This window comes from Canis lupus, chromosome 1 (genome assembly GCF_011100685.1).
Source record: "Canis lupus familiaris isolate Mischka breed German Shepherd chromosome 1, alternate assembly UU_Cfam_GSD_1.0, whole genome shotgun sequence".
NCBI classification, from domain to species: domain Eukaryota; kingdom Metazoa; phylum Chordata; class Mammalia; order Carnivora; family Canidae; genus Canis; species Canis lupus.
The window spans coordinates 58,445,447-58,459,330 of NC_049222.1; the positions used below are offsets into that span (position 1 = coordinate 58,445,447).

General features: G+C 37.3%; 1 protein-coding gene across 2 annotated transcripts in view; it reads left to right on the plus strand.

Moving 5' to 3' along the window:
• The window catches only part of NUS1 (NUS1 dehydrodolichyl diphosphate synthase subunit), a 28,795-nt gene extending 20,858 nt beyond the window's left edge, over positions 1-7,937 (plus strand). Inside the window, exons 4-6 of one of the 2 annotated variants that reach the window (XM_038526647.1) lie at positions 1,324-1,423; positions 2,578-2,616; positions 5,175-7,937. In XM_038526647.1, coding sequence (XP_038382575.1) covers positions 1,324-1,423; positions 2,578-2,599 — 122 coding nt within the window. In that variant the 3' untranslated portion in view covers positions 2,600-2,616; positions 5,175-7,937. The remainder of the gene's footprint in view (positions 1-1,323; positions 1,424-2,577; positions 2,617-5,174) is intronic. The other variant, XM_038526646.1, reaches the window with a different exon arrangement.
• The last annotated feature ends 5,947 nt before the right edge of the window (positions 7,938-13,884 follow it).

Below are 13,884 nucleotides of genomic sequence, written 5' to 3' on the forward strand. Positions count from 1 at the left end.
GCTCTCACCTGAAGCTCTGGCTGTTGTTTCATTTGTTGTCCTTAAAAGAATAATTGTCTGCTTCTGGCCAGTATCTAGTGCCCTTAAGTCTTTGGTTTTATACAGTTTAATATGTGTTTCTTCGGGGGGAGAGAGGAGGATTCATCACCTTCTTCACAACACCATTAGTGAGAAGTTCCTTCTTGCCATTTTTAATTTAATTTTTTTTTGTTTCTTAGCTAAAGAGAATTTGCTTTTTACTAGGCAGAGGACTATATATTCTTCTTAGTCCACTTACTTTACCAAAATAGACTTTAAAGAGACTTTGTTGTGGAAATAATTCTTTATTACTGTTGGATGGGCCTGTCCAATCTAGTCTCCTTGTTTAACAAATGAAGCAACTAAGTCCTTGGGAGGTTGTGTGACTGGAAATTAGTAGCAATATTGAAGTTATCAGAAACTATTAGAGCCTGGGTCTCTTGGATTATGGCATCTTTTCTGTTCTACCAGTGACTTTTAAAATTTTTTAAAAAACTTTTTATTTGTTTATTCATGAGAGACACAGGCAGAGTCATAGGCAGAGGGAGAAGCCGGCTCCCTGTGGGGAGCTTGATGCAGGACTCAATTCCAGGACCTGGGATCACAACCTGAGCCAAAGGCAGACGCTCAACCACTGAGCCACCCAGGTGCTCTTGTCAGTGACTATTTTAATATTTTTAAAGCAGTTATACACTTTCCTTATCCCCTCTTTTTCTTAAACCAGGCCTTGTATGGAAGCCAGTTTGTGAGACCAAATGGCCATGCCTTTGTTGAGGCAGAGGTGTCTGGTGTTTTCTGTCCCTAGGCTGGGGCTCTGGAGAAAACATTTATACTGTGTAGCTAGGTGTTGATCTTTTTGAGTCCTTAGCTATAAAGTGAAGGGTAACAGGAAAGGAAGGACTTTTGTAGTTCCTTTTCATCTCTGAAGTTATATGATTCTGTGGCCAGAATAAGCATTTGTGCCCCTAAAGCAATGTGTTTCCCAGAATGCCAGGAAAACTCTTGTGTTGAAAGATGGATGGGATTTGAAGGCTACCTGCAAGGTTTAGAATGGGAATGGGGTTACCCTTTCTTATCAGGTAATCCAATTAAACGGTCTTTAGAGAAAACTTTCACATATGGAACTAACATAGATATTAAAGTGTATGATGGGCAGTGAGGTGGGAATTGGAAAAATACAAATAAACCTTCTGAAGGAAACATACTCAGAGCATAAAAAGCCAATTTGATTAATAGATTTTGCCTGTGGTCATTTTACTTGTAAGCAATACATGTTAAATTCTTGTCTTGGTCTTTCTTTTTAAGGTTCAACTGGTTTTCCTGATCCTGATTTAGTATTAAAGTTTGGTCCTGTGGACAGTACATTAGGCTTTCTTCCCTGGCACATCAGATTGACTGAGATTGTGTAAGTATAAAAGCATACTGACTTTGGTTCAATTCAGCAAGTGTTTCTTGAGCCTAGCACTATACTAGGTACGGTGAGAATTCCCAAAGACTTATACAGTATCAATGGTAAGATAAAGACATAGATATAAATGATTCAGACACAAGGGAGTGTAGTTGTGCAAATATTTGGTATTGATACAAATTGTCATAGGATACCAAGAGTGAGAGAGACATGGGCCAGAGTTGTTGGTTTTACAGAAAAGGTGTGATTTGCCCTGGGGTATGTAAAATGGATAGAGTTTTCATAAAAAAGGTGAGAAGTGTAGGGGATTACAGGCAGGAAAAGAAAGGAAACCTGGGAGGTAAGGAATGGACATCTCATTTTTAAGAAATAGTGAGGGAACTGGCCATACCAGAGCAGAGACTTATTAGCAGTATATAGCATTAGATGATAGAATAATTGACCCTTGAACGGTGTAGGTGTTACAGGGAGGGGACCTCTCTGTGTAGTCAAAAATCTATATCTAACTGGAGTCCCCGAAAACTTAACTACTAATAGTCTGCTTTTGACTAGAAGCCTAACTTAATGACAATTAATACAGTTTTGTGTGTTAATATGTATTATACACTGTGTTCTTATAATACAGTAAGCTAGAGAAAGGAAAATGGTAGTAAGAAAATTACAGGGAAGAGGAAATATGTTTATATATCAAAAAATATCTGTGTATAAGTGGACCCATGCAGTTCAAACCCATGTTGTTCAAGAGTCAACTCTGTAAGGTGAAAACAGATGATTTGGGTGTTTCGATGCTGGGAAGGCTTTATTTATTTATTTTTTGGGGGGAGGGGGGAAGGCTTTAAATACCAGCACAAGGAATTGTATAACAGTTTAGACGGGAAGTAGGAAAGCACTGAGCCTATGGATAACGTGGGAGTGGTGATTTTAGAAGATTGGCACTTGTGTACTAAGATAGATTGGATTTGGGAAAGGATGAGGTAGAGAGTCTAGTGAAGAGGACATAGCTATGATTTAAGGGATAATATAGTGATGAGAATGAAATTGCTTACTTAGGACAGATTTGGCCAAACTTTTTGTATTAAGGGCTAGGTAGTAAATATTTTAGATAGATATGTGGGCCATACAGTCTCTCACAGCTACTCCTCTTGTTGCAGCTACTCAACATTGGTGGTGTAGCTGAGTGGCCACAGACAGTACGTAAACAAATATGTGTGACTGTTGCAATAAAACGGTATTCACAAAAACAGATGGCAGGCTCGCAGGCTGTATTTGCTGACCCCTGATTTTGAATAGAGACTTAGTAGCCTTAAAATAAATTTAAATTCTGAGTCTTAGGAGGGGCATGCTATAAATTCTATCTTTCATGAGAATTATTTACCAAGGATAATTGTAGGCCTCGTACTTTACTAGTTGTGCTAAAAGAAGAAATGAAATGGCTCTTAAGCTTAGTAAGCCTAATTTATAAATTAGGTGTTATTGAGAGAAACTTAGAAGGTCAAGGGAACATTGGTTTTTGAAGGGAAAATTTTGAATTCAAGGATAAGATGATGGTTTTGAGGCCATAGCCTATTTAGTGGAAACACCAAGAAGAGCAGATAAAGATGTAGAATTGGTCCCTGGATGAGAAGTCAAGGCAAAAAATGGATATTTGGAGGTTGATCGTACCTAGGAAGTAGTAGTAGTTGAACCTGTGAGAATAGAGGAACTTTCTCAAGTGTATATAAAAGAGCACAGTACCAAGGGATCTTTTGGTATTTTAGGAAATGCTTCAAGTTCAGGGGCCGGATGGGGAAAAAATGTCAAAAAGGCAGAAAAGAACACGTAGCATGATAAGAGTTAGAAAGGGCTGTAGATCATCTGGTCCTACTTCCTCATTTTATAGGTGAGGAAAATGGGGAAGAGACATTGCTCTTATTATTGCTGGTGATAAAGTGGAATTAGAACCTACATCTCCAGACTTTGGCTTTCCTTATGATGGGTGTATTTCTCTTGTTTCTTTTTCTCTAGGTGTTTTCTTAGTTATTTCAGGTGCCTTTTGGGTTGGGCTCCAAAAAAAGTAGCAGTAATCCCTTGTGAGGTTGAGAGTGGTTTCAAGTGAAGAGTGTGTTCTAGAACAGGTGGATCTCAGTTTGAATCTTGGCTATGTGGTTCAATAACATGACTTTGGATAGTTATTTAAACTTCTCAGTATTTGTAAAATGGGTATTTTAATAAGAAGTTGAAGACTTCTGATCACGGGTATTAGATACCTGACATGTAACAAGCTTTCCCACAGATTTTTGTGCATATGCCAGTCATAGCCCTATCACATTACATTGAGGTTTGCTCTCTATTTGTCTGCCGCCCACCAGGCAGGAAGCACTGTGATGTCTTAATGTCTTGGTGGAGCCTTGAGAACAGAGGAGAATGGCAAGACCACTCTGGAGGCACTGAGGGTTAGTGGCGCTAAGTGCTTCTTGAGGAGTGATTAGGAGACGAAGCCATTGATGAAGAGGATAAGAAAGTAAAGTGGGTTGTTTGAGGAGGATATCTGAAGCAAAGCTTCAACAAGAAGAGTGTCCTTAATGTCGCCCTTTGAGGATATCTTGTGAGGTCATCACTGCAGTAGAGTAAGATAAAAGATTGATGGCAGAGATTATTAAGAGTTAAGGAAATGGAAAAGAGACTTCTTTCAGAATTTTGGACAGTTAAAGGAAGGGAAAAGGTCATAAGTCAATTGTATTTCAGTAAAGCTAGGGAGGGGCAAAGGAAGGATAAAGAAAGCATAGCTATGAGAACTACAGGGTCAGGCCAGGAGTTCACTCATGGTAGGTTGGTTCAGTCTTTTTTTTTTTTTTTTAATTTTTTTTATTTTTTTGTGGTGTGTATCACTGGAACTCTGAATATGGCTTGGACTCTTACCAGGGGTTTGGCCCTGGTACAGATTGGAATTGCCAAAGCCTCACAATACAGCTGTATAAATTAGAGAATTGTTTATGTTAATTATTGAAATTTTTTTTTAGTTTTAAAATACTTAAGGGGAACCCTCTGGCTGTACATTCATTCTACCTTTAAAGTGTTTATCTTCACACTAATTGCCTCCTTGAGCAACTAGAAATGGTAGAGGGAAATAGTTCTCACCACATGGCTTCAGCATATAGTCAGAGAAGGGTACTGTGCCGCTCTGCCCGTGTTAAGCCTGGCTTTCATAAACTGTTCAAGTAGTAGTGGCTTTACTCTGACAGTTTTAAGATTTTATTTATTTGAGACAGAGAGAGAGAGAGGGAGGGAGCACAAGCAGAAGGAAGGGCAGAGGGAGAAGCAGACCTCCCCACTGATCAGGGAGCTGGAATCATGACCTGAGCTCAAGGCAGACACTTAACTGAGCCATCCTGTGCTCTCAGAAAGGAGTTCTTTTTTTTTTTTTTTTTTCAGAAAGGAGTTCTTAAAGTGAAGTTGAGAGAGGTCTCTTATTTATATTATAGATCTCCAGTTTTGCATTAATTTAGACTGAGGCTTTACAATAGATTCTGAATCTCCATCTTGCTACAAGTTCCTCATCTCTTCTGTTGGAAAGGAGGAGAGATATTTTACTTGGAGTGTCTCACAGTGAGTTTAGCAGTCATTTAGTAGAAAAGGTTTGACATACTCTGTGCTTATAATTTATTTTCTTCTCTCCTTAACTTCTTTGGGGTCATTATCTTTCTAGTTCCTCCCTCCAAATTGCAGTGTATCATCTAATTGCTTTTTTTCCCCTGTGCTTTCTTTACAGCTCTTTGCCTTCCTACCTAAACATCAGTTATGAGGACTTTTTCTCTGCCCTTCGTCAATATGCAGCCTGTGAACAGCGTCTGGGAAAGTAATGATCCCTGGTTGCGTAATTTGAGTTCAGGCTTTTGGAGAAAAGGACCCAAGTGACTCTGATGTTTACAAAGCACCTATGAAACCCTGTACACACCTAGTTCATAATCCTCATAATTTATCAACACAAGAAAGTGTCTTACTTGAGAGTAAGAGTATGTGTGAGTATGAATGCGGGTGTGTGTGTGTGTATGTATGTGTGTGTGTAAATAAATTTATAAATGGGGGACGTATTGGAGAAGGAAAGAGGTAGACCTGCAATTTGAGCAAATAGCAGCAATGTTTTAGGAACTGAAATTTCAAATTTAAAGGCTTTAGCCTCCACTGCTTCCCTGTTTTTGTGGGGAGCAGAGGGGGTGACTAGAGCTATTTGGCTGTGTTTTGGGGGGAGGGGAATAATTTTTGTTCAATCTTTCCTAGTGACCAAACTTACTTTTTAAAAATAATATATTGACTTACTAAATGGAACCGTTTTGAGTTTGAGGGATCTCCAGAGGAATGGAGTTATGTGGGGGTCTCTTGTTAAAAGCTCACCTTTGGAGCAGAGGGCATACCTACTTTCAGATATCCGTCCATTTTCATCTCATTATCGTTGAGCAATGTGACTTGCTAATGTTGCTCTGGTGTCTGTGTTCTGGATTGTAAAGATCATCTGAAAAGGAACTCTTACTACACTGAAATGCAGAATTTAAAAAATTCAAATACTGTATTAGTCAAAAAAAGATGAAAAGGTTATATAATCTTAAAGTAGGAAAATTTCCTAAAATAGGAAAGAAAGTGATTTTTTTTTTTTAATTCGGTGGGCAGTGTGTACCAAAGTTGGTTTAAAAATGTTTCCATTAACTATTTTTATTTAAAATAAGCATTGGAGGGAAGTTAGCTCTTTTCTTCAAAAGCAGTAACCTGTTCCTCTTTGGAATAGCACATTTCAAACCGTGTTAGTACCCAGGATTTTTACTCAGTAAATCCTGATAGTGACTTTCCCTAAAAGCTCTTTTAAGATTGAGGCTTGTGTAGGTAATAAAATATTACCAAAGTCTACAAAAATAAATTAATTTTCCATGTTCTCTTTCATGACAGAGAACGGCACTGGTTCTGTTATTTTTTAAATGAATAAATGATTTTTTGATAGGTATTTGATATTTCTTCCCTCACTGCTGATCCTTGGGCAGAAACCATTCTTTATATTTGATCGACTGTTTTCAGAAAAATCTTAAGTGTACAATAGTTGTCTAAAACTGTACGTTTAGAATGGAGTAGCTTAAATGCTAGGTCTTAGAAGTTTGAAAAATAGCAAAGAAGACGATTGGGAAGGCAAGGTCTGAAGTTGCTTGTCATATTCTGAAGCTATGAAGAATAAATGTTTCCACTTTGGATTATAAAACCCCACTTATGATTTTTAAAATTACACTTGAAATAAAATGATTAAACTAAATTTTGGTCCAGTGACATTACTTTGCACTTCATAGTCCTTTGTACATTATAAGACTTTTTGTTTTAAGTCTTAATTTATTGCTGAAAGTTTTGTGTGAAACTATAGCATATCTCTGAACTTTACTAGACAACTTCTGATTTCTGTTCCCCTGTACTGTGATCCATGTTCTATTGAGGCTTTTTTGCCTTAGTTTGAGACTGAATTTGTGTCTTTTATAAACACGGTATGTGTCTTTTATAAACATTCTGGAATATGTGTGGCTTTAATGAATTAAATCTAATGGGCCTGATTGAAGTGAAGGGATTTAATATTTGTTAAAATGAAGTTAGTCAAATTACCCACTGGGATATAGCCAAAGCTGCTAAAAGTTCAATGGTTGAGTCTTTGTACTTTTCTTTTCTCCTTCCATTTCATAGCAGTGTAGTATTTAGTGTATTACACATCAAAGTAGCTCTAGAACTTGTGACCTGAGTCTGTTATAGTCCTAGGAAGAGACTCTTAAAACACGTTGCTAGGGATTCTGAATTCAGATATAGGCATTCCAGATCCCCATGAGTTTAACTGCTAGTATAAATCTCCCCAACTTGAGTGGCATTGGTCATTTTGTAATTCCTGCCAAAATCATCACAAGTTCTGCATCATCAGGGCTCCCTTTGCATTCCCAAGAAAGAACTGTTGTTTGTCTTTATGTGTACTTAAGGCTTTTGTCCTTAAATTGTTTCTTCTTGACACTCCCCACAATGAAAAAATAAATAAAATTAAACTGACTTTAAGGATGGCAGCTTGGAGCATAGCAAAAAGTTGGAGTGTTTGAATTCTATTCCCAATTCTGATTGTATTTTGTATCTTAAAACTGATTACTGTTACAACAAAGTTTGAAAGCTGCTTTTGATGTGAATAGCAAAATTCTGGTATATTGTGGCTAAGGCTTAAGAATACCTTGTCTCTGAGAAAAGGTGTTATAATGTTAACAGTGCCAAATACACTGTGCGTATCTACGATTTAATCTTTGAATGTATGTTATTTGATTAGCTCCCTCCTCCTGTGTGATGGTACCACGCATAGAGTCAAATCCTTGTGATGTTTTGTATGGCTGTAGACTTTGGCAACATGTAAATAACGTGTAAAGCAAGTTTTTATGATTGAGGAATCAAATTTATTGAATTTTATTATTGAAAGTTGAAACTCAACATGTATGAACAAAGACAATAAAAGAATATACTCTTTTCATGGACTATAGTATTATGTGAATGCTGCATTTATTCTAAACATTTAGGGTCTGCAGAAATGTACTGAGAAACTCATGACTAGATAGCAAAACTATTTTTTCTTTTTAGATAGTATGTTCTTGGTTGAAATATATTCTCATTTTTACCGGGTTAAACATTTGCAATCTTAATGGTATTTGCTTCTTGCTAGATTACAGCAAGATGAAATTCAGCTTTGCCATTGCTAGAGTTGTCAAAATTCCACAGTAATTAAAATTGAAATTGATTTTTACTGAATATAGAATGCCAAATTAAGAACATATATGTTTACTCTTTTAAGAAATTTGACAGTCCTTGTTAAACTAGAAAATAGAAAGGGAAGAACCATGTCTTGTCTTACATTGCATAGAATATTCACTTTCTATGTATCTTACAAGACGATTGACTTCTATGAACACTTTTATCTGAAATCGGGACTTTCGAAGGGTACATTTTAGCTTTGGTTAATAGGAAATGCATTTAACAAAAATTAGGAAGACTTTAGTATAGTTTGAAATAAAACCCAGGAACCAAGATTAATGTCAGCAGCAGTCCAAGAATCCTACTTAATATGCCATAAACTGTGATAAAATTGGTGGGAAAAGGGAGTGCAAAAAGAATTTGCATATGGTTTTTTAAAAATACACCTTAATTGTCGAAAAAATAGAAAATTCAGAGAAGCAGAAGTAAAGGAAAATAATCTCTAATACCATCTCTCATTGTTTACATTTTTGGTGACAATCCTAGAATTTTTTTGTACTTATATTTGAAAAAAATGAATTATACTGTAACAGGCTTAATAAAGAGATTCTTTTTAAGCCACAAACTATAAATTGAGAGTCTTACATTCTGTTTTGCATTTAGTTATTGTGTCTGGATATAAACAATCACATGAGCACATGAAAATAACCCTTAACGGGTATTTAACCTTGGTCCAAGTTCTTGTTTATACTCTCTCCCTCCATCTGTCTTGTAGAAATTGAGGGACTAAAAATAAGTTTTAGCATCTGGACTCATACATGCAGGTGAATGCAAAAAATAAAGATTAGATATACTCCTGGATCAGACTTACCTACTATTGACTATACTTTCCAATCAGTAATAGTAATAATTTAAGTTGCTTTAAGGAAAACAAGGAAAAAATAATGTTTGGCTCAAAGAAAGAAGGCCTGAGCTAAATGAAAAGATCTGAATGTAGGTTAGTCATTAACAGCATAGTTATATAAAGTTCCCATTCTGATGAAGATGGACTTCAGCTGCTCTATCTTACGGACTTCGATCTATGAATCCTTCCCCCCCCCTTTTGTTAAAATTTAGCAGTGTTATTCCTCAGTAACAATTACATATAACTGCTTTAAATTCCTAATTTTTACAAAACATAATGGAGAAGAAAATAGATAATAGTAATAGTAATCAACTGTTTTCACCAGAAAGGAACCAATATTTTAATTAGGTTTCAGATAATTAGAAAATGGGACATCAAGAAAAACGTGGAATTTACTTAACTAGAGATGTTTGACAGCATCTGCCTAGGACTGGTTTTCAACTGGAGTGATTACACCCCCCTAGTGGACATTAGACAAGATCTCGAGACACTTTTGTTTGTCACAAGTGGAGGAATATTACTGGTATCAACTAGAAAGAGGCCAACCTAGGGGTTGGTGATGGATGTCATCCAAAATATTACAGCATAATTTTAAGCAACAAATCGAGTTTGTTTAGATTTGAATCTGTAGGTCATAGTTTAGAGATGAAATAAACATTCACTTATATATGCATATATTAAATATGTAAAATATAAACTTTTCTACTCATGAGTTCTAGTCATTTTCACATCTTCTCTTGATATATCGAGACACCAGTTTTCCAAAGCCTGTCATCTTGTCTCAGCTTACTTGAAAGAAATCAGTGGTTTTTTGGAAGATGGTAAATGTTCATCGGAAACCAAGTACACTATATGTTGGCTAATTGAACTTAAATAAAAAAATAAAGATGGTAAATATTTTATCCATGTATGATACTATAAGAAATCCCATGCTTCAAATATGTAGCATAAACATCAAGTTAGCAATTTCTTTCCTTCATCCTGCAGGTGGTTGACTTCCACATCATAACCACTTACATTGTTCCGAAAAATGCTTGTTGTAACATATCCTATGCTTGGTTTTGAGGTCGTATTTCCAATAATAATGACTAGACATTGTTAGATTTCTTTTTTACTTTTAAATAATTTATCTGGTGGCCATTTTTAGCATTATGAAAGTAATATTAAAGTGGCTTCAACCTAAGGTGATATTCTTAAATATTACTTGTAATTCAAATAAGGGATTAGAGTGCCTCTCCTGAAGAGATTTTGGTTGGCCTGGAGAAAGATGTCTTTTTTTGAGGGATAATTACAGAGAAATAAACCTGCTTGTGTTCAGGTGTACCCTGGGTATATATGTGTAGGTGAAAATAGTCCTGACAAGACTGTCACTGACTTTGGAGTTTGAGATGCAACACCAAATATAAAGCATTCAGGAGATTAACAGGAATGCACAAAACCTCTCCAGGCAAATGATTTCATTAAATATTAATTTCTGAGTTACTTGGACGCAGAAGCTCATCTATACATAAATATGTGGAATATCTAATTGCTTGCAAAATCAGGCCGTATCAGCTGTACTCTGAGGTACTCAGCTTACCAGATGGGTAAGACCAGCTATGACGCTCACAGCATATCAATTGGTGATACTTTTAATTAATTGGAAAGAAAACTGTGGTTTCCCTGGGCCTCGTCTTGTGGGCCCAGGAAAAGAATAGCGAAGTTAACTAAAGGAGTGTGGGTGCTTCAGAATGTGAGTTTTTGTCACTATAAGAGAAGAGACCTATCAAACATACCGAGTACTACTACTTGGTTTCTGAACTGATGATTATATCCCAAGAATTCTCTGTATTTTTTTTTTTTTTTAATCTAGCATTTGTCCAAAATCATGGCCCTAAAACTTGGTAGTTAGGCCTGGCATAGGGAAGGTTTCTCCAATCTAGATGTGAACATAATTCCTTTTTACCTCAAAATTCTTGCCTTCACCCTGTAGTGAGGAAAAGATATTTCTTCTCCGTGTCACAATCAATGCCCACACTGTACCTCTGATAGCACCTCTTCCTTTCTTCAGGACTTTTGCTTTTTCCTTCCCATTTCCAGTCTCTGCTAAATACAGGGGGTTCTCTCCCTGAGTGCTCAGGTTTTCAACCTTTCCAATCCCTCAAATTATGGCCTCTCTTTACCTTCATTGCAAACCCTCTTGAAAGTCTGTAACTGCCCATCATCTCCTTATTTCTTTAAAATTCCCGATCCCTTTACCCTGTTCCCATTCCACTGATCAGTGTCTAACACACTAGCTGATTTCCTTAAGTTTTTTTTTTTTTTATAGCATGCCTCCCCTTAGGGTGTAGTCTCAAATGGGGGCAGGAATTTTTGTTACATTTTTATTCACATACCAAGTGCTCAATAAATATTTGTTTAATGAATGAATATAAAATTTTTTTTTAAGGAGGCTCCACACCCAATGTGGGGCTTGAACTCATGACCCTGAGATCAAGAATCGCATGCTGTAACAACTAAGCCAGCCGGGCCCCCCTCCACTATTTTTTAAAATCAACTTTTGCCAACCTGCTCTGTTAAAACATCCTAGAAGTCTAGAAGTTAACTAATGCCAAGTCTCATAACTTACTGTTGTATTTTACAATTCTTACAGTTCTATCTTGTTTTCTTTACTTTTCTTTCTTTCTTTCTTTCTTTTTTACATTTCTAGTTTCTGGGATTCTATCCTTGGGGTTTATGATTCATTTATTTCAGCTTTGTGTGGTAGCAGTATCATAGCCAATGAGGTTTATCTGAAGCTTGATTATGGCCAACTGAAAAGTTTTCATTTGTTTTCCTAAAAATATATATCCTCAAAAGACCTAGCGTTACTTCTTCAACTTGTTCTGTTGTTTAATTAAAAAATCTGCAAACTATTCTGACAGTCTCTTCTCCTCCAGGCGTTATGCTAGATACTGGGGGGGGGGGGGGGCGGGGAGGGGAGGATGAATGACAAGAGGCCTCACCTTGAACATATACACTGTGAGATTAGTCTTGACAAGGAGGAACACTTTTACCCCAGAGACGGGTCAAGGTATGTTGAGGAAAATGGTCAAGATATGTTGTGGGAAATGGATACCTGGATGGATCATCAGGCTGCAGTGTGATGAGCAAAGTCAAGGTCGCTGTGCCATTTTGGAGTAAGGCTACCTACTCCAGTGCGGCGGTTGGAAGGACCAGAAAGGATTCCAAGAACTGGCTTCTGAGCTGCAGAAGAATTGCTTATTGACAGTGAAGGCAGTGGAGACAAGTACATCTCAGGAAGAACAAGAAGAAGAAGTGAACATGGGAGCCAACAGTGTGAGGCAGAAAGTACTAATAGGGAGGCTCCAGAGGGACTCGGTCTTGAATGCCAAGTTTCAAAGTTGAACCCTCACCTTTCGTAGGTGGCAGATTAGGGAGTGAAATGGTCAGAATTGTATCTTGGATCATTCCAGCTGCTGTGGGAAGGAGGACCCTGGAGGGACGAGACAGAGAGAGCACTTTGGGGCAGGGAAATCTGCCTTCGAATCCCTCTTGTACCCACGTGTGTTCTTTGGACAACCTCACCCACTTTAAATAAATGATTCAGTCTGTGTTTCTACCCACTGTCTCTACCGAGTCCCAGCTGCCTAATTCGACCACATGCTGAACATCTTCCCATGAGGTTCTCTGGACCCCTCCTCTCCTCACGGAGTCTTCCTCACGTCCTTCCCCCCATAGACTTTGCTGTCTCTGCTAGTTCATCTGGGATCCACCCAGTCATCCTTTCTTTAACATCTCAGTCACATTAGTAATAACTATTTCTTTGCCCCCCAATTCACTTATTTTGATTGATTCTTCATTCCCCAAACTTCTGACTTTTTTTTTTCCAGTTTCCATGCTCAAGACTTTTGCTAAATCATTATGTCTTACTACACCATTATGCTAAACGCCCAGGATTATCCAGCTTTGTATCTCCCTTCCTAGGTCTTCTACAGACTGGGATCAGAAGAATTTCCTTAAAGTATCGTTTTGCTTTCTTATTCCCTAATGTAGGGCCTCCTATTTTCTACCCAGTCCAGCTGCTAGACTGCCATTCGAGACTCCTATACATGAGTCCTATATGAGTCCAGGCATTGTGTCGTGTCGAGCTGTATCTCCTCTTATGTTCTTTAAAAACACCCAGTAGGCCAGTCCTGAGTACCGTACACTTTCTCTTAATGACCTCCTACTTCCTTCCTTGTGTTTGCTCAAATTATTGCTTTTAATTGAAATGCCCCCCTTCTGTTTCTACCTGTCTTTCAAATCCCATCTCACTGGTGCCACTTTCTCCATGACATCTTGTCCATTTCTTTAAACTAGATACAATCTTGTCCTCATCTGACCACCCCTCCCCAGAGCATTTTCCCCTTTTATGCTGGACTTACTTCCCAATGATGTAGTAATTTATGTATTCCTTTTGTCCTGTACAAATGTAAGCTTTGCAAGAACTGGGACATTATCTATCTGGCTTAACTCCATATCTGGCACATACTAGGTTCTCAATAAATATTTTTTAATTAATTATAAGTATTTTGTGAACTGTTTTAGTGTTATTTTTCTATCTCCTGTCATATGTAACATGGTGCTTGGTATATAGTAAGAGATCAATAAACTGTCTAAAATAACTTGATGTCTTGGGATCTCCTATGTATATACTACTGTATTCATCTTTTTAAAATGTTCTTTTCACATCACTTTCCTACCCAAAGGCTTTCCTCTAATCTACAACATAAAGGCAAAACAGACATCCAAAATCCTGGATACCTAAATCCAAGTTCTTTAACTCTTCTGAAAAGTTGTCAACTCATTGATG